The sequence below is a fragment of the Zosterops lateralis genome (assembly GCF_965231275.1).
Source record: "Zosterops lateralis genome assembly, chromosome: 1".
NCBI lineage: Eukaryota > Metazoa > Chordata > Aves > Passeriformes > Zosteropidae > Zosterops > Zosterops lateralis.
The window spans coordinates 78,148,953-78,171,055 of NC_139762.1; the positions used below are offsets into that span (position 1 = coordinate 78,148,953).

General features: G+C 37.5%; 1 protein-coding gene across 1 annotated transcript in view; it reads left to right on the forward strand.

Annotated features, from left to right (window-relative positions):
- The window catches only part of MARCHF11 (membrane associated ring-CH-type finger 11), a 32,128-nt gene extending 15,448 nt beyond the window's left edge, over positions 1-16,680 (forward strand). Inside the window, exons 3-4 of the mRNA XM_083870979.1 lie at positions 9,091-9,283; positions 16,253-16,680. Of these exons, the coding sequence (XP_083727105.1) occupies positions 9,091-9,283; positions 16,253-16,575 (516 nt within the window). The 3' untranslated portion in view covers positions 16,576-16,680. The remainder of the gene's footprint in view (positions 1-9,090; positions 9,284-16,252) is intronic.
- Positions 16,681-22,103: the final 5,423 nt, after the last annotated feature.

A 22,103-nucleotide genomic window follows, 5' to 3' on the forward strand; every position in this document is an offset into this window, starting at 1 on the left:
CATTCTGAGAGTCCTATTCCAGTCTTCTTTCAGTGAACTGGAAACTTTGAATGCTAAAATTCCAATTACATGGAATTTCTTTCACTTTCACATAATTTCTATGGTTCTTTTCCATTAAAGCTTTTCCATGGCCTCTTTTTCTGCATCCAGAGCCCAATGAAATATGCCAGTGTCAGAAATAGTTCCTAACACTTTCTTTGTACCATACTAAAATCATTTCCCTATGGAGATGCTGTGAATAGAATAATCAGTTTCATTTGCTTTCCCTTTGGTTCAGTGAACATCTGTGTATTGTATGGGAACTGGAAGTGTTCCAATAAATTACTTGGAAGAAATTCTACTATTGAATATCCTGAATAACGCAGAAATCTCAGTTATTAAAATAGTATCCTTAGAGGTGAAAGTTCAAGACCTTGCTTTAACTCAGGGAAACAATGGCTTTGAGGCAAAGTTCTCATAAGGGAATGGACCAACCATTAAGGTGTGGAATATTCTCAGATAAACTCCCTATGTTTCCTTTTGCATGGGTTGTAAAAATTATTTAATTATTCATAGAGTAAAAAAGACAGAGGAAGTGTAGCCAGCACTTTTGGAAAGTCAAGCTAGGAAATGAAATGTGAGTTTCAGTGAAGGAGCCAGAATTAATACTTCAGTACTTTCAACATGATAGACAAGAAGGCGTCCACAGAAATGACCAAGCACAGATGATCCCTCTATATAGTGACTAGTGTCCAGGGTATTTTTGTGGAAAATGCTTGCTCTGACCCTCCATGCCGAGCAATTTTTTTACATACATTTGGTGGGTGCATCAATATCATCATGAACTGCACAATCTTAGCCTCATGCTCAGCATTTTCTTTAAATTTAAAAGTTGTCAACAGTTTTAGCTAGAATTTACAGACAGTTCTTTTCCTAGGAGAAAAGGAAAAAGCAACTCCAGAACCCTTTCTGGTACTGTCTGTTTGTATTCAAAAAACAAAACACAGAACTGTATAGGCAAAAGGTGGTTAACCCTCCTAACGTGACTACACGGCATGAAAATTGTTAATACTTCCTTCATATCACTCATTTATGATCTTGCTGAGGTTTACTTCCTCGGTGTAGTTATAATGAATGTTTTTTCTCTCAGTGTTCTTCCAGGAATGTGGACCTGACCGTAACAGGACATCCTATGTCTGAGCTAAGCTTTCAGCTTAATTTTGCATGTCATCTTTAGGTTGCAGAGACTGCGACAACCATGGCAGGCTTTAATTTCCTCCAGTCATTAATATTTAATTTTCAGATAATGCTATCAAAAGTACAGTAGCTTGCAATGAAATTCAGTACTTCCAGTACAGCTGCAACAGTAATTGAACAGTTCCTACTTTACAGTAGGAATACTATTTATTCACATAGAATGATAATTTAGTTTTCCCCAAATATACACTTCCATGGAATGTGGAAAATACCGATGACCTAAGCCACTAAACTAAACTTACTTAGTTGAGTCTCATAGGAGTTAAAAGTTAACTTGAGAATAATTTACTTAACTGTACATGGTTCTCATTTCCTCCAGGAACCCTCCTAGACTGTTTCCTCTTTGCTTTGTTGTATATCAGAAGATATCTGTTCTTGTTTGCTGAAGTCCCTCATGAGAACAAGGTCTACCAAACATGAGACTTCTCCCAGCTCCCCACAGAATACTTCATCTGTACCTTCATCCTCCTTGGATGGCCTGTAACAAACTCCCACCAGGATGTTCTGCCTTGTCACCCTTCCCCCTGAATCTTTACGCATAACCACTCAACTCTATCGGTACCATCATTAGGTTCTGGACAGTCATAACACTCCTAACATTCAGGGATACCTTGCCAACTTTCTTTCCTTGCCTATCTCTTCTGAAGATTTTGCAGCCATCTATTGCAGCATCCCATTTGTGCAAATCATCCCACCATGTTTCCATGATGCCACAGTTTTCCTGCTGCCCAATGGCTTCCAGCTCCTCCTGTCTGTTGCCCGTGCTGCCTGCATTGGTGTGGATGCACTTCAGTGGGGCTATTGATCCCACCGCCTTTTTTGGGGGAGAAGCCCTAATTCCTATATCACCATTTTCAGGCATTTCTGTGCTTTCTTAATGTATCAATAACTTGTGCTGTTGCTGACACAGATCTTCAGTCCTGCCTCTATTGAGATGGCAGACCAAAGGACCTTCATAGCACTCTGCCCCTCCAACACTGCTGTGCTACCCCCAGGCTGATCTCTAGCAAGCATGGCTTTATCTATCTTTTTCCCTTCAAGATTAGTTTAAAGCTCTTTCAGTGAGCCCTGAAAACTCCTGTGCAAAGATCCTTTTCCTGCTTTGCAACAGGTGCACTCTGTCACCACCAGACTCAACGTCATGTAAATTGACCCATGATTAAACCCCCCAGAATTCTGCAGGGAGAGAGTTGCAGAGATTTGCCTGCTGCACTCGGTAGGAACTTGTCATCATTTGTCCCCTGTCATTTAGGTCACTGCATTCTGTTGGACAGAGGGTAGAGAATCCTCTATATGCATTCTGTCTGCCCTTTTGGGCCTGTCCCAGGGGAAGCAGAACTCTTTCTTTACTCTAATATTCCTCAACCTGCTTGCCTGCTCCTGGAGCTCTGTCAGTAAGCCGAGAAGCTCCCGTGCCCGGGCACACCTCCCAAAGGGACACTCACTGCCGCTGGCCCCTACTGCTGCAAGAGCAGGACACACTCTGCAGCCCGGCACCAGGGTGTCAGCAAATTCCCACTGGGCCTCTGCCTGGGCAGCTGCCACAGCTGGTCACACAGTCTTGCTTAATTCCTTTCATTTCTTGGCCATCAGCAAAAAATAGACACTGATAATTTCTTAGAGAAAGAATAATGTAAGACTAATGCAGCTGACATCACAGCTCTGCTTGTGGCCTGAGATTTTGATGCTAACATGATTTTAAAAATCATAAGATAAAAGGTTGAACTGTTTGCTTAGTAAGTAATAAGATTTTAAAAGGTGAATGTAACAGAATGTGGAGGTTTTGTACATTGACTACGATGTCCAGGCTTCTGGACACCCAGAAGTTCAAGATGCACCCATTGTGGGTGTAGATGTTCAGTCACTTGTGTACATGCAGTAAGTCAACACTTCCAGGAACTGTCAACTAAATTGCTTGAGTGGTGCACAGATGGACAGGATCTGCACAGTAAGTGTTAATGTTTTCAGAATGTCCCAAGTAAAATACTGGTGCAGCGTTCCAAGCTGACAGCAAAATTATGTGCAGCCCAAACTATTGGTATTGATGAGCTCTCTGCCAGATAAAAAGATAATGAGCAATATGACTCCAGGCACTCTGTGTGTTAATAATGTATCAAAGTAGGCAGTCATTTAATGGTGTGCTGCAATTTTTGTGACATTAATTCTTTTAAGAAAAAGTTGTAAAAATAGAAGCCTATAGCTAAAAATGACATTTCCAATGTTTGTATGTGTGTTCCCAAGACTACACATTTTCTGTCCAGCCTGGTCAGTAAGTTAATTACCTTTGTATACTGAATCATGTAGTCAGCGTGTGCTTACTGCAAAACATTTTAGAAATCCTAACTGTATAACCACATAGACTACCAACAAGATAAAGTAAGGAATAACCATTTCAAAAATGGTTTGTTGGACTTAAATCAGTGTGTTCTTTTGCTTCTCTGTGAGTTTTATTCATATGTCCACAGATTACAAATCCTGTAATGGATAATGAATGACAGTAGGAAAGAACTTTTTCTTGTGAGAGTTGGTTCTAACAATTAGAGCAATCTAACAAAAGGTTTTGGAGGTTGTATATTTGGTATGTCTTCAGGTTAATCATGTTATGTTACAATAGGCCACAGCCAGGCATTATTGTTATTGTTATGTAAAATATTAATTCCAGAATAGTGAAAGGACTGAGAGGTTTTTGTCAGCAGAGCCCATAATAAACTGTGTTTCTGAGAGAACAGAGTGGGACAACCCCATAACAACTCTCTTTAGCTCAAGGAATTTTGGTGGATTATGGTATAGCTGAAGCTGATACACATTTGGGTAGCCATAAGGAAATCTCATATATTCTTTATTGAGGTTGTAGGAAAACCTATAGTTTCTTTGCAGATGTTTTTAATGCAAAGTATTCTAAGTACAGGCACAGTCTCAGTACTTTTTGGATAATTTTTCTGCCATGTATTTATTATACCATAATCAATGGGCTTTTACAAGGCATTATTATAACAAAGCCAAGTTAATATTGATTTATCTCAAAGATGACAGACCTTTGAATATTTGATCCATCTTTATGTTAGCAAGGACATGCACATAACTGCATTAACTTTATTCTTTAACAATTAGAACATTAAAGCAATATGTTTCCTTCAACTTCTGAAAGTCTCAACCTCAAAAATACGGAATTATTCCTTATATTTATATTTTTATTTGACAGAAACCTTAGAAGAAAAGAGGAGCAATGTTTCTGGGGTCAGAATTTGAACTCTAGAGTACCATTAATGTACTATACTCCCAAATGATTTATCAGGGGAAGACGAGTGGTAAATAAAAGTTTAAAACAACAAAACATAATGAAGTGTCAGAAGAAGTAAAAGTCTAGAAAGTTTTCAAGGGCAAGACAGTATTACATTAAAATTGGAAGCATTAATTATATTTTGTATAAAGCACCATTTTCAAAGGATGTTTTTGCCATAATCGTAAATTATTTATTAATATAAAATGCATTTTTTTCATGGGCAACTGAGATGGCATGGTACATCATAACCCTACAGATATGGTGGGAAGGAATATGAAATAGGATTTTATTTTATGGAAATTTTAATGAGGTATTTTAAAATTATTATATCTGAAACCTACAGTGTTATTATAGTTATCTAGATACAAAGTATTTCACATTTTTATTTCTAGTTATTGAGCAAAAATGACAATCTTTCTCATAGTATTTATTTCTTAGGGTCATGCACTTTACAGAAAATAACACTAAAATCCTGTCTAGATCTTTCCTAACTTGGCAAAATACTTTAGCAAATAAAACTGTCCTGATTGTGGAATGTATAGTCAGCAAATAGCAAAAACAAATTAGGAAGTCATAATATTATTTACAGTCATGAGCAATTAAAATTCTTGAGGCAAGTTATATGAAGAAAATGAGAAAAACACTAGTGGAAATAATGGATTTAAATCATGACATACTAATAATAATGTGACCATTCAATTTACAATGTTAAATAATTTAGTCTGTTATATTCTGAATGCAATTTCTCAAACATAACTATCACTGAATTATTTTTACTATATAATTTTTGTGTCTTCATAAGCCATTAATTTGACATTAAAAGGTGAAGTAATTATAACAGTGAATACAATAAGAAAAATGAATCTGAGAAATCAAAGAAAGTTTAACTGACTTTTGATGCTATAAAAAGAATCTTACTCTAAGAAAGAGCTTCTTTTCCTGGGTTTCTTTCAGTTGTATTCTCACACGTGTTAGCCATGCTGTGAGTGAGACTTCAGGCACAAGCAAATGGTGCGACCACAACTCCAGTTCCTCTTCACAAGCCTCGTTATGAAATGCAAAACAACCAAACAATACAGTCCTGTGCAGTTCAACTCATTGTCTAATGGCTAATGCTGGCCATGTTTAAGAAAGGACTGAACATTCCAAGCCTATTCACATGTGAATAACATCCTAACTAGAGAACACCACCTTCCTTACATGACAAATATACCTGTCCCAGTAACATCTGCTCACTTTTTAAAAATTTGTACCCAAACTCAGTAAAATATATGGGAAAAAAATTCAAGACATTCATTTCCCAAGAAGCGATCTCAGACTGCTACAAAACAAAACTTATTGGAGAGGGGCAAGGAGGAGGAAATTTCAGTTGGGGTAAGTTAGCCATCAGGAACATCCACAGTCTTCCTGCCATTAGCACTAAGGACCAACACAGACAGAAGATGAGGTCCCCAAGCTCATCACATGTTAGAGCTGAACACCAATCCACCCCACCCCGTCACTCCCAGGGTGCTGCATTCCTATGGCAGACTGCTGACCCCAAGGAGGCACATTAGCAGTTTCACATAAGTTTTCTAGGTCACAAAAATGTTTCCTGTCTTACACACACAGTCCTTCCTCAGCCATCTACTATGGAATATCAGCAATTAGCTTAATTTACAGATTACAGTATTAGGAAAATATCCTAAAATTTTTGAATTTCTTGATTATTGCTCACCCTCATACTGAAGAAGGTGGAGACTAAAATTTCTTTCATAGAATAAAGACAGTGAATACCACAAAGGTTAAAGTAGTTGTGTAATAGAAGAAAATATTCAACCCCATTTTGGGGTTCTTGGAGTTTTTTATTAATTTTGATGGGGGTTTTGGTTTGTTGGTTTGGGGGGCTTTTTTGGAACTGTTCATTGATTTTTAAAGGCAGGAGAGTTAGGAACAACCACCTCTGGAATGCTTGTGCTTTTTCTCAGTAATTGTAGTAATTTGATGCATGCTAATGTGCTGAATCTTTGGAATTACTGTATTGAGGTTGAGAGATTCAATTGCATTCATGACAGATCAGGAGAAGAGCAAAATAACAAGAATACATTCTTTAGAAGAGTCTAGGAAGAGTTGAGGATCATATCTCTGTTTCTTAGAACTTTTCAAGAAATAAAGAATTGAGAAAACCCAACAAAAAGCCCTCATGAAATGGGTGGTAGGAGTGGTTGACACCGAGGAAGAGACACTGAGATTCAGGCAACACCAGAAGAGGGGGATAAGCTTTGTATCTAGACCGCATGCTACATTATTTATCCCAAATTTTTGGATTGCTTTTCCTTTTGTTCATTACTCTCTTTTCAGACTAACTATGAGCAATCTAAGTTTTAAAAAATAAAAATAAAATAAAAAAAAATCAAAATAAACAGAAGAGAGTTTAGGAACTTCTGCATTGCTGAAATTGCACTGTGACAGATCTGCTGTTAATTTTATTTATATAAGTCTTTTCAATTTATTGTGAGCTTCTTCTGTGAATTTGACAATGTAATATTTTGTGACAGTTAAAGCTTTACTTCATGTAAATGGACTTTGATTTCAGGCATTCCAAAGAAATTTAATACAGGTCTGTCTCACACTGATAAAGAAAGAAGATAGACATACATAACCAACAGCATTTTTGACAGTTTTCTGCCAAGTCACACTTAGGCAGCTTCATCTGAGAAATGAAAAATAATTTTGTTTTACATTACCCTATGGAGTCTAAAGGGTGTTGAATGAACTTCTGTCCTGAACTTCCAGTCCTATATACTGAGTTATGAAAAGCTCACATCATTCTGTCATGCATCCCTTGTTAATGACCTTCCTTGACCTTTATAAAAAGATTTGATAAAGGAAATGAGTATCCATTGCTGTCTTACCATAAAAAGGTAGTATTTAGTATGAATAGTCCCATTCCAAACTCTCAAATTCCATGAAAAAGATAGTATGCATTTAATCAGTTTATCATAAAAGTATAGTATTTCAAGATAGATAATTTATGAATTGTTATACATCTATCTTTTCCCAGTTATATTCAGAAGGTTGGAAGGGAGAAGGAATGCAGCACCAGTTGTGCATATTAGGCTACGGTAGAAGAGTTAATGGGAAAAGCTGAAGGAGAAGTCAGGGACAGAGGACCTATTGCTCACCTAGGCTCTTCACAGTGGTGAAGAAAAGTGTAAGTGGGACAAAAGAGGATCAGAATGAATATAAGAAAAAATGTTTTTGAAGAAAAACTTTCTTCAACCTGAGTACAGTCAAGAAAAAGAGCAGGTTGCACAGAGAGCCTGAATAGCCTCCATACTTGGAAGTTTTCAAGGCGTTACAGAATAAACTCCTGAGCAACTCAGTCTGATCTCATCCCTGATCATGTTTTGAGCAAGAAGTTGAACTAGAGGGCTCCCACAGCCGCTTGCAACCTGAATTATTATTTTATCCTATGATCACATGGTACTGGGTACCCAACAGCTGCAAAAAAAAGAACACTTTAGTAAAGTAGTAGGAAAAAGGAGAAATTAGTGCCAGATGGGAAAAGAAGCAAGAAAACCCTTATTGCAATAGCTTTCTCCACTTGTTCCCTATTGCAACAATAGAAGGAGTCAGGTACATCCAAAATTAGGAACAGGAAGGGTGGCTGTCTACAAAGTCTTGACATGAGCTCTGGAAGAAGTGATGGGGCTGGTGTGGGGAGTCTACCAAAGTGATTTGGATAATTATGTCCATGAAAATCCATATATGTTAAAAGTAACCTAGAATACTTAGTTCCTTATGCTGTGTTTTGTTTTTGTGGCTCTTGTAACAGAATTGTATTTCTCCTGACAGAAGTCAGTACACACACTCTCTTATATTTAAATCTTGTCACACCATAAAACCAGAGTCACCTCACAAATGGAAGACACAGCCTTCCCTGAAGAGATGGACATAACTGGGGTGCACTGAAAAGAATTGTTTGTGCTATCTGTATTCAGGGCTCCTCCTGAGTTTTCATGTTGCTTCCACACTAGGTTGCAGGAGTCTTTTTGTGCGGTTAACACTGGTTTATGCAGAGAAAGACAACTCCCTTGGTATGTCTGGAACTTCTTTGATGAGAAGCCTGAGAGTGGAAAATGGCTTCACACTTCAGGAGGGAGGGATGGAAAGGAAATCTGTCACACTAACATAACACATATTTGAAAAAGTCTTCTTCCTTTTTTATTCTGTTCATTGCCCTCCAAAGATGAAAGACTGAGTTCCATTCCTAAGATTCCATTTTTTTGGCCTACATGTTCAAAACAGAAGTAAAACAATTAACTCTAGTTAAGTTAACTCTCTAAGTTCACAGCTAGATCATATTGATAGTGACACTGGAGGACATGGGGAAGCAACTACTAGCTTCACTTTAACAGTGAAATAGGAAAAAAGATATATAAAATGTCAGTATCAAGGATATTAGTAAATACCTATGAAGATATGTGTAAATATTAAAATAATTTCTGATTTCAGGAGAAAAGGTGGAGTTGAATGTGCAACCATGGACAATAACATTTTTATCTTATACAACTTTGTTTCTCTTTTAGTGGCAAAGCATTACTATAACACTGGTTGAGAAAGTGCAGATGGTTGCTGTAATCCTAGGATCTCTGTTCTTAGTAGCAAGTGTGACTTGGCTTCTATGGTCAGCCTTCAGCCCTTATGCAGTATGGCAAAGAAAGGACATCCTTTTTCAAATCTGCTATGGAATGTATGGTTTTATGGATCTAGTATGCATAGGTAAGCTCAAAATCTTTAAACAGCACAGACTGTGGTTTAAGACTGTGACTATTTCTATTTTTCTAATTGGTCACTCTAATTGATCACTCCAGTTCTTTGCAGATTCATTCTCAGCTGATACCTTTGGCAAGTGCTGCTCTTTACAGTGTTGCAAATATTGCAGAGAGAAAAGAATCAAAGAAGGTTTACTCTCAGATTCATCAGTGTATTCCCAAAATATTAGTGGTGAGAACAGGATCAGTTTGAATTTCTTGATAAAACAATTAGCAAAGTTCAGAGAGTTAAACAGAAGAAAATATGAAAGACATTACAAAAATAATTAGTAAAATTACATACTGCCAGTTTAAATTAGAATGTACAATCATGTAGCACAGAAGAAGCCCTTGAAGATGTCATCAAACTGCACACCCAAAATTAGGTTGCACAGATTTATATAGGTCACTGTGCTAGAAATGGAGACGAGAGAAGGCAGGCATGAGTTCTTTTCACATCATAAACAATTATGAGACACTCACACAGTGCTAACTATAGTAACTTGTTTTACTATTAAAAAGTCCCAAGTCATTTAGCTGAAATCTTGTAAAAGAAAATACATTCTGTTGCAACACTGTATTGACCACTTTTGAAATTTCTGAAAATACACTGGACTCAGGAATATTTAAATAGAAATCTCTTTAGTATTTGGTTAAACGACCTGATTTGATTGTTAAAATATTAATCATTATTTGAGGAGAAAATTTATATTAAATATTACATAATTATATAATTTTGATAATTAAATTTACATAATTAGTAATAATTATTTAAATTAAACCACATTCACAAAATTTTAATTGCAAAAAATTCAGAAGTCAAACACCATCTGATGTTTGCATTGATATTTCTGAGAGATAAATGTTATCTGAATCTTACATACAGGAATTAGGACAGTGTTGAATTCTGCTTTGTAAAGAACAAAGAAACAGAATGATTCCTAATATCAAGGGTTTTGCTTCAACTGTAAAGCCACGTCATCTTTTATTGAAACCATCCCATTACTGTAAAAGTATTTATATTTCAGCTACATCAGCAGTTCTGTTCATTTTGTCATTTTTGTTAGCGAAGCCTGCTCGGGAATATTTTGTAACACAGGCTTTCTTCTGTTAACCCAAATCTCAGACAGAAAAGTGAGCAGAATCTCATACTTTGGACAAGTGCTCATCTTTTAAATGAATAAAAGGACTTGACTACACGTTCTCTTAGATGCTGATTTCTGAATATCACCTCTTCCAGCTAAACACTCAATATTGAGGGCTTTGTTTTTGTTTAAAAATACACTTAAGGAAGATAAAATGTGCTTCAGGCATTCCAAGCGTTTAATTTATATGATTTGTTTGGGGTTTTTTTCCCCAGTAAAAAAACCAACTTTGGTATGCATCAGCTACCATTGCAACCAAATAACTAGTTACTTCAGATTATTTTCAGTTTTTCCATTTGTTTTATTGTTAAAACACCTAAACCAGATTAAACTCAAAATCAGTCAAAACACGTGTGAGTGATCAGAAATATTACTGTATTTATCCATAGAAGTAAATATTTGTAAGGTGACCTTCCATAGATCAGCACATGCAGGTCCTTAGCTGCCTTTCAAGCCAGCTAAGCTCAAGCCACCACTGAAGTGGAAGCTGCTGAACAAACCTCACGTGGAGCTTCTGGCTCAACTTCGCCCTGCAGGAGCAAAGCAAAACACACAGATAAGCTGTCATTTAATATATACATATTTTATAGAACTATCATAAATAATCTATGAAAATTTAAATGTAAAATTACTAAAATATATTTGGACACTGTTTTGCAGTTATAAAATTCACTGCAGATATGACTTAGGTGTTTACTAGTCTGTATGTGGAAATTGGAAAGTTGTATAAAGGAGGTTTGGTAATTGAGAAATTTTGATAATCCAGATTCATTCAAACCCACTTATTTTTCCTATAATTTCAAGTAATTCATTAATATAGTCAACCTTATTCAATTTCATCTTTTTATATCTTGATAAAGTGAGGGGGTTTAGATTGATAATTTTAATTTAAAAATTTCAAGCAAAATTCCCTAATAGATATATGTAATTATTACTTATAAATTATTTTTAAAACCCCAAACACTTTCCATTATGCTGAGGACTTCCCAAGGAATTAACTTAAGATTTTACCATTATTATATATAATCTCTTATATCATAAAGCTTGTAATTCTTACAACCAGCTGCAGCTCTTACTTAGGATCTCCCCTTCTTTCATTTGTGTTAAGTCATCCATGGCATTTCTTAGTTTTCAACAGGACTTACAGTGAGCGAATACCTCTACTCCCCCTGTAATCTCTCTTTATTTCAATGAAAAATTTCTGCAGAGATACAAATTTTCCTGTGCACCACATATTTCAAGATAATGCTTGAGATACTGGTGATATGACCAAGATTTATTCCACCTGTCTTCAGTTATTCCTCCCTACATCTTTGCAGAAACAATGCAAATACTTTTGGTTGTCTGTGAAGTGTAGATACCTTCACACAAAAAGTGTGAAGCACTTTTTGAAACGTTTTGCTATAGTTTTAAAAAGCAGTTTATCTAAAGGTACTGACATATTTTTATGACATCTTTGAAAATGTGCACATAACAATTAATTTACTTAATGATTGAATTATGTATCATACGTAGCACACCATTCACTCTCTTCAGTAAATTACACCTAACTTGTATTTTACTTCTTTGTTTTTACTTTTCAACAAAAGAAAAATCCCAAAAAATATAGATTGCCAGAATAGTATGTTGTGTTCATTCTAGCGTACATATTTTATTGGTATCCACTGTTCTCTTTCTTCCAGTCTGAATTTTTCCAGAATTCTTCCTGACAAATAGGATTGTTTTTACTTAACAGTGTTGGTTTTAACCCTACAAGTCATTGCCTTGTACTTTTCTGCATCCAAGCTGAGAGTAAAGCTGTTCTCTTTGAAATTTGCTATTGGTAGAAGTTTCCCTAAAGCAAATCTTGAACACTCTGATGAAGCAGAACTAAAACCTGTGAAACTCATAGCTATTCCAGAGATAGTGCTAGGATCAGACCATCCATGTAGGGATTACCAAAGGGAGTGAATTCATGAAAGGAATGAATAATATAAATCCCTTTCCTACTCACTGAAGGACAGTATATCAAGCCTTTGCCCATTCTACTTTCTAAACCTAGCAGTTAGTTTGTATAACAGAAAAGTTGTAGAATTTTATATATATTTTTTACTGGAAAATAGTTATAACTACTGGTCATAAATGGTTCTAACATGAACAAAACCTCTCACAAATAATAACAGCTGACTTGCAATCCCAGAACAACAGTGCTGCTCCTTTTCCAGCAGTGAGGAGCAGTTGTTACATTGCACTGGACACGTGACTGGTGCCAGTAGTACTGCGGCAGGGGAGTAAGAGATGGGAGCCAGTGCGAGGTGTGACTTTCCCTCTGAAAGCCTCTTTTTTCCCTGCTAAGGAACTTGATGCCTTGCAACATTCCTGTAACTCCTTGGTTGTAAAAACCAACAGGCTGAAGTTACAGTGAGCACATCTAGCTGCACCTTATATCTCTTTACTCAGAAAGTCTTTTTTTCTCCCACACTAGATCTAATTCTAAATAGTTTATAAAGAATTATATTACTATTTTTAGCGTGGATAGGTTTCACTTTAATGCTGTGAACAACTGATGGCTTTTATATATATATATATATATATTTATATGTGGGTCCTAGAATAGTTTTAAGACATGACGTTTTGTCCAGAGGTAAAGTCTGTTTCTGAAAATGATCTTTTATCCCTGGATAAAATCTTGTGATGTTTCTGTGAGGACCATTCCTAAATTATTATATATAAGATTAGTGTGACAAATAAGATAAAGATGTAACTTAATACCACCAAATATGAATGATATAAGAAAAGTTGACTGCTTGTAAAGACATTAAGTAGCAAAAATTTGAATTATCTTGTGAGTCATGGTAAGAAAACCTTTGAATACAGCGAAATAATAGAATAGTACTTGGCAAAAACGTAAGAAAAAAAATTAAGATTCTTCATTATCCTATTGGCTGGATTCCACTTCAATGCCTCCATCTTAGAGATAAAACCTAAAGGTAAAGTCTTCTTAGGACCGTATGACATTTAGATGGGTCCATCATCCAAATACTCTGTTCCTTGTAAATAGTAATTGGACAGAACACCTGAACAGCCAACAGTAGTGAATTGTAATACTTCTTGGGATCATCTGAGTCAAACAAATATTTTTTCCCCTACAAGTGTTTGCAACAAATCCATATTCTTCTTTTTTTTCTTTGGGATTTGTTCTTGTTTTCTTTCTCATAGCTACATTCATTGCTGTGGAACCCTTAAGAAAAAGGCAATTATTTGTCATTTTCTTACAGCTCCACTTCAGTGACTGACTACTTGTATTTTGAGCATTGGAACTCCTCTAGACTTGGAAAATCTATAGCATTTAAAACTTACCTAGAGTTCCTCTTGTCTGTGGTCTTGAAACTGTTGGTGCCAAGAGGTTCCCCACCCTTCCCCCAGTTCTTTTGCCTCTTCTACGTAGGTATTTTTCAACCTATAGCTCTATCAAGAAGGGAGCTAAAACTTTTTATGAGAGGAATTATGAAAGTGCTCCTTTTCTCCTTCAGCACTGCCAAATCTGACAACTTTATGTCAAGGCTTGCAATATTTCATCCTTTGTTTTGTAGCTCTTTTAAGGTATATGAGACTGACAGCTTCCACTATAAAGAAGATTTCTCATCATTGCCAATGTTTAAAAACATAATTTCAATAAATCCTAAAAGCCCCAGGACAGTAAAAGAGAATACCCTTAAAGAAGTCATCCTACAAATTTTTCTGTTGTAATTTTGGAAAGATATTTTGACTGTTTAAATGTACTTCATGTACATTTGAGTACATACATGTACTCAATGATCCTTTCTCAAATACTTCCTTCTCTAATCTGAAATATATTGTTCAGGTTCTAGTAGAGTGCAGACATGTATCTTTACTTTGGAGTAAATAGGTTCTTTTAACTTTGCTTCATCACAGACTTGAGAGAAATTGAACCAAATAAAGCTGTGTTCCAGGAACAGGTTGAGGAAGATTATTCTCATCTCCTTTATCAACTTTATAGGAATTTCAAAAGAACACAAAAGGGTGAATCTTTGTCACAGCAGTAAAACCGTGGCTACTTTGGCTTGTAGATTCTGTATGGAATCAAATACATTTATTCTTTTTATACAATCAAAGCAGTCTTGAAGGTACATTTATCTATTGACTAAATTATTATTATGCTGAATTTTAAAGACAGGTTACTTTATCTATATCTGCAAAGATAAAGATAAATCTTGCAATCAAGAAAAATATCCACTAAAACACCTTTGGTGTTACAAAATACATTTAGAATATTTACTATTTAATTAAGTTTGTTTTTTGCTACTTTTGCTGTATTGGATGCTTCAATGATTTCTAGGAAACTTGAAAGCTTTACAGAGATGCTGCATTCACTATCATGGCCTTCTGAAAGAAATCTGTGTGTTTCTCCATCTTTCATGTAATGATCTTTAAAAATTTGCTAGAGTAGGGGTTGCTATCTGCAAATCATTGCACTTGAATGTGAGTTTGCTGTTCATGTAAATATTTTTACCACCCTTTCTGCTTGTGTCATCTTTCTGTGAGCATCTCCTTTCTGGTATCAGTTAATTGTGCTAAAGGACCTCAGACACTTAAATCAGAATTTTCTTGTGTAGAAACGGGTGATAAACAATCTCTTGGGCTAAAGGACACCACAGATCATATTATAGATGTGGCCATGTATAGGAAAATTTTAGGCAAGAAGCACACTGGACAAAAGATTTATAAATGTTTTTGGCTAGGCAGATTGCTGTCTTCTCAAGCAGGGAGCCAGAGAAAACAGGTGGTGTTGCTCAGAACCGTGTAACAGTCCTCAACCAGGCTGGCTGAGGAAAAAACTAGTAAAAGGGCAGAAGCCCCACGTGTCTCCCCAGCAGATCCATATTTGAAATACTCACATATAAAGAGTATAAATACATACATACTTACAATAAGTTAAGAGCTTCATTTCTTCAAATAAGTTGCTTGAACTCATACAATAGGCATACATATTAGCTACATGGAAATTCTTAAACAGATTGGTCTCCTGAGGACTCCGGAAATTCTGTATTTTCCTTGAAGGACCTTTTAAAAGATTTCTGGGTCTCAAGAAAAAGATAATTTGCAACTTTTTCCTATTTAATACTAAAGAGAAAGAAGAGTCTATCCTCCTTACTATGCTCACTGTAGTTAATAATACCATTTAATTTCTTCTTGTTCTAAAGAAAGCAAGACAGGAAAGTCATTATACTTACAGCTGTTTCATAAATCTTCTGTGCTCTTAAGTTGAACTGGGAATATGAAAGCAGTTAATTTTTTCTGTATCTGTACTGAATTTTACAAAACACTCTTTAACAAATTTAGGATTTCCTGTTCATAACAGATGGTCTAACCTTCTTAAAGGTCTACTTAAACCAATACAAATCTCAGTAAATAAATAGTACTTACCATGCATAAGGGCAGCACTAGCATAAACAGTCAATATCCAAATGTGCCAGTTTTGCATTGGTTTACTTAAATCTGAATCATTTAACTAAATAGTTAGGCATGCTCAGATTAGTCCAGTATTGGTTATGCTGAGCTTTCATTCAGAACAACTTTATTCACTCTGCATGTTCCTGCCTCCCAAACAAATGAATAACCAGTTAAATTGCATACAATTGTACAGTTTGTTTGAATTATTAATGTTATGAGTAATTTAATTGCATCTGGAAATTGCCAGAGTCATTAAAATATGCTAAATCTCTATTTGCTCTCAAAAGGATAGCCATTGACATTTTGTATAAATGCTTTTTTTTCCCTCTTACTTTCAGGACTGATAGTCCATGAAGGTGCATCTGTTTATCGAGTGTTTAAGCGCTGGAGAGCTGTGAACCTACACTGGGATGTGTTAAATTATGATAAAGCCACGGACATAGAAGAGAGCAATCGAGGAGAATCCTCAGCAGGGAGGACATTGTGGCTGCCACTGACTGCATTTAGAAACAGAAGTTTAGTTCATCCAACACAGTTAACCTCACCGAGATTTCAGTGTGGCTATGTGTTGTTACACCTGTTCAACCGCATGAGACCTCAGGAGGATTCATCAGAGGATAACTGCTCTGGGGAAGTAGTGATGAGAGTGACCTCAGTGTAAAGATTGTGCTCACTGTGCTACACAGATAAGGATAACGTGCCCTGGTGTTACAGGACTTTGGAATGTAGTAAAGATGAATGGTGAAACCATTAACACTTGAAAAAATATATACACGTCTTTTTTTTAAATTTAATGTTTTTTATATGATCAGATAAAACACAAATACATTTTTCTGGGGGGGGGGGGAAGTCTCTTGCTTTTTATATAGTCTGATTTATTGAATCTTTTCTCAATTTGTACCTGAGGTGTATGTAACATAGCTTAACTCTTAGGTCTTTGAATGATGAGGAAACTCATTTTTAAGTAAAAAGATATATTTAAATGTATTTTCTTAAACTCTGGCTTTAATCCACTACTGTTATTTTTTTCCACTTTCATGAGGATTAAATGAGACAACATTCTTCCAAAAAGAATAAGAATGTTGACATAAGTCAAATATTCTTTCTTTTCTGTCTTTATTTTGCTGTTGTTTGAAGCTCAGTTCAGGTGCGTGAAAGTGGGTGAGGGATACATTGTCCTTTGCATTTAAGCAGGAAGTCCAGTGGGTGTTCTACGAAACCTAAAGGAAGATGGGAAGACTTTTCTTTTAGCTCTCCCAGGTGTCCATACAAGATATCAGACACAAGTATGACACAGACAGAAGAAGTTTGTGCTGCCTCTTGAGTCTCTTAAGATCTGCAGAGTGCTGGTGCTGTGCCTGTGCATAGAAGTGACGTCACCTTCTGAGCAGCGCTGCTGGAATTAGCAACGTGTGAATTTTTAGTACCATTCTAATTATAGGTCATTGATATCCCTTTTTTTTTAAACAAAAAGTTAAAAGAAAACCCAACCAAGAAATGTGCATTGCAACTTCTGGAGTAATAAATCCTGATAGAAACTGAATTATAAATAATACCAAACCTTAATTTTGCCAGGGAACAAATCATCAATAGATAGATCAATGCTGTGAAGTTTGCTTCTCTTGTTTCTTTTTAATGGCAGAAATTCTAATAGAATTTAATCAAATGGAAATAATTTTCAACTTAATAATAAGTCTGTTGAAAACTGAGATAAAAAAGTAAGGCTGAAATTACTCTGAGAGCAGTAGCTTACTCAAAACAGTTTTGTAGAATCATAGAATGCTGATTTGGAAGGGATCCATCAGGAGCATCAAGTCCAACTCCTGGCCCTACACAGAACAGCCCAAGAGTCACTCTGTATGCCTGAAAGTGTTGTCCAAACACTTCTTGAACTCTGTCAGACTGGTGCTGTGAACACTTCCCTGGGGAGCTGTTCCAGTGCTCAGTTCACCTCTCGTGAAAGGTCTTTTCCTGATACTCAGTCTAAACCTCTCCTGACTCAGCTTCAGGCCATTTCCTTGAATCCTGTCTCTAGTCATGAGAGTAAAGCACTACCCGTCATGGTTTCATTCCAGCCAGCAGCCAAGCACCAGGCAGCCACTTGTTCAGTCCTCCACCAGTGGGACGTGGGAGAGAATCAGAAGGGTAAAAGCCAAAAAACCCATGGGTTGAGATAAAGATAGATTACAAGGGAAAGCAAAAGCCACACACAAAAAAATTAAAACAGGGAATTCATTCACCACTTCCCACAGGCGGGCAGGTGTTCAGCCATCTCCAGGAGAGCTGGGCTCATCATACATAGTGGTTAATTGGAAAGACAAAAGTCATCACTCCAAACGTTCCACCCTTTTGTCCTTCTTCCCCCCACTTTATATACTGCACATGATGTCACATGATCTCTTTGGGCAATTTTGGTCACCTGTCCTGGCTGTGTCTCCTCCCAAACTCCCAACAACCCTCACGCTCCTCACCAGCAGGGCAGTGTAGAAAGCGGAAGTCCTGGCTCTGTGTGAGCCCTGCTCAACCATAACAAAACATCTCTCTCAACATCTATTATCAACCGTGTGCTCAGCACAAATCCAAAACACAGTCTGTATCAGCCACTGTGAAGACATTTAATTCTACTCCAGCCAAACCCAGCACATTCCACCTCTTATTCCATAGCATTTACATCATGCCAGGTGCCCCACTATTCAATACAATTGCAGTAACCACCCGCTTAACCAACACACTGTCCCTCTGCTTCCCCTCATGAGGATGTTGAAGACAATGGTGAGGCCTCCCCTCAGTCTCTTGCCCAGGCTGAAAAGACCAAATGAACTCATCTGCTTCTCACACAACTGCCCCTCCAGACCCATCACCATCCTTGTGACCCTCCTTTGGGCATCCCTTGGACACCCTCTAACGTTTAATGTCTTTTTCATACTGTGGCACCCAAACCAGCCCCCAGCACTGGAGGTGAGGCTGCCCCAGTGCAGAGCAGAGCTGGACAATCCCCTCCCTTGCCCGGCTGTGATGCTGTGCCTGATGTCCCCTAGGACAGGGCTGTCCCTCCTGGCTGCCAGGGCACTGCTGACTCATCTTTAACTTGACACTGACCAGGACCCCAGGACCCTTCCTGCAGCACTGATTTCCAGCATCTCATTCCCCAGTCTATATACAGATCCAGGGTTGCCCCATCTAAAGTACAGAATCCAGCACTTGAGCATGTTGAACTTCATGTTCAACATGAGAGTTAGAGAGTTAGAGATGATTGACCATCTCTCTACCTTCTTTGTTGAAGTCTCTCTGCAGGGTTCCTCCGCCCCTGAGGGAGTCGACATCTCCCAATTTAGTGTCATCAGTAAATATATTTAGTGGTCCTTTGAGTCCAGTGTCCAAGCCATGAATGAAGATGGTGAAGAGAATTGGGTCAAGAATGGAGTGTTGGGTTGAACTTGTGTGACTGTCAGATCCCCATCCAGCTGCTCTATCACCCTTCTCAACAGAGAGAGAGAGAGGGAAAATAACATGAAAAATCTTGTGGGTTAAGACAAAGACAAGAGCATCAGTAACCAGCTACTGGCTCAAGCAAAAGAAGAGACAGCACAGTGAAAATTATGTTAATTTATTCCCAATTAAAATCAAGCTGTGTGTTGAGAAACAAAGATGAAACATAGAGCACCTTCCATCCACCTACCCCTTCTCTCCCAGGCTCAGCTTCAACCCTTCACTCCCAACTCTTCTACCTTCTCCCCACTGGGCAGCACAGGGAGATAAGGAATGGAGGTCTGCAGTCAGTCTATAACAGTTCCTGTCCACAGCTCCTTTCTCCTACTCACACTTTTCTGCTCCAGCCTTAGGCTTCTCCATGAGTTTCAGTTTTTCAGTATCAACCTGCTCCAGCTCTCCATGGGCTCTCCATGGGCTATAGTTCCTTTGAGACACATCTGCCAGGGGCTGCAATGTGGATGTCTGCTGTACCACGGTCTCTCCAGGCTTTACAGGGAAGTACCTGCTCCACCAGGACCTCTCCAGGGTCACAGGGCAATCTCTGCTTGGGACAGACTGTGTTTGTGGGGCAGTCTCAGCCTCTCCTCACAGAGGTCACCTCTGCAGCTCCCAGCCCCACCTGCCCCTGGGCACCTGTACCCAGTACACAGATAAACACTTTTCTGTTTCTGTTGTCCAGTGGCTGAAATTTTTATTTTGTGCTGAGGAGTGCTGAGACTGGAAAATTCCCTCTCATGAATCAACAGGATGGTGCTGAAATCAGTGCATGCCTTCCTTTTATACGAGGTTTACGTGCCAAGACCAGACACATGAGGCCTCTGTAACTACACTTGGAAGGGAGATAGAAATAATTTAATCATTGGTGCTTAAAAGCTCCTTGTATATTCATAAGCATTTATCCAATGAACTCTACATGGGGCCCAGAATTCTGTGTTACAGTCTCACAAGCTCGAAGTTACATTTACTAAATCTACAGATGCCTTACTGCTCTCAAACCAATTCATGTGAAAAGCAGTACATAAGCCATGAACAAAGAAATGCTATCTCCAAAAGCCCAATTTATCTCCTGCATGGCAAATTACCATAACACGACAGGCAATCTCCTTGAGAAACTGTGAGAATTGACTTCTAGGTTATCTTTAAACAATTTCCCAAAGGAGGAATATAGGAAGAAATAAAAGATGAAACTATGACTTGGGAAACCTGCTGTATCATTGGGAAATACTTGTTCTTAATTACTACTTAAATGAAGGCTGCTTTCCCAGAAGGACCACAGCTCCACTTGACCAAATTGAGATCACAGTATCTCAAAAAGCACTTGCAATACCAGCATAATAAAATATTTTGTGAACAATATACTTATGTTTCAGACCTTTTAGGTACTTGTGATCTCTGGAATTTAAAGTGGTCTTTTACAGGATCCTAAAAACAAGATTAAGACCTAAATGAATATATGTTATTGTAAAGAAATCTTTTTGATTCTCATCCAAATGAATGAGGTGCTGGGGAAAAACAATATTCACCAGAAAAAAAAAATCAATAGATGTAATTTAAGAGAGGACAAGACTTCTGAGCACAAATATTTGAAAGACACCTAGGTCTAGAAAACTTAACAACTTCTAAGTGAAAAAATGGTCCAACTAAGATAAATGAAATTTTTTTGTGAGAGAAGTGTTTATGACAAATATCACAAAATGGTAGAACTTTAATGGTAGAACTCAACATTAATTTCTATGGCACAATAATTTTGCATATGACTGCATTTATGTATTTCCATATGTAGAAAACATCATCAGGAAATTATAAACAGCAGCAGGATTAGTATAGGCAGGATGTTGTTTAAAAATAGTGGAATTTTCAGTAGTAAAAGTGCCTAGTTCTGGATATGAACATTTTTTCATTGACATTGTATTTGGATTTGTGCAGTACTTGCAACGCTGTAATCACCTACATGCCAGAAGATAAATTAAAATGAAAACAGGTGCATAGAGAGGATATTAGGATGAGAAAGGAGCAGGGACTCTATTCCAGTCACTATGGGGAGGGGAGGAGGGGTGTGCACAGAATTAGAAGAGCCTGGCTTGTTCTGCTTAACGAAAGTCGAGAGAGAATGTTATTGTTCTCAGTTAATACTTTGCAGAATAAAATTTATTTTAGGCAAAGGACAAGCCTAAGACAGCAAAAGAACTCAAGGACACAAATAGATCAGAAATAAATTTAGCTAGAAGTTCAAGGTAGTTTTAAAATATTCATGGAATGAATCACAGACAACAATTCCAGCTGGAAGGACCCATGGGAGGACATCTAATCTGAGCGGCGGAGTCAGCTCTGAGGTCAGACCAGGTTGCTCAGAGCTTTAAGCCATCATGTCTTAAAACTCTTCAAGGATGGAAATTGCACAGCCTCTATGGGCTACCAGCTCCAGCTCTTGACTGTTCCCAGAGTAGTATTTCCTTCTATCCCACATTTTCTCTTTTTACAGCTTACCCCCCCACTGTCTCTCATTCTCCCATGAGGCCCCACTGGGAAGGGGGTGGTTCTGTCTTCTTGACAACCCCCCGCTGGGTCCTGGCCAGCTGCTGTTGGGCATCCCCAGAAGCCATCCCTTCTCAAGGCTGAATAAGGTTCCTGATTCCTCAGCCTCCCCACACAGGGCAAGTGCTTCTGCTGAATTTGTTCAGTTGCTTCACATCTTTC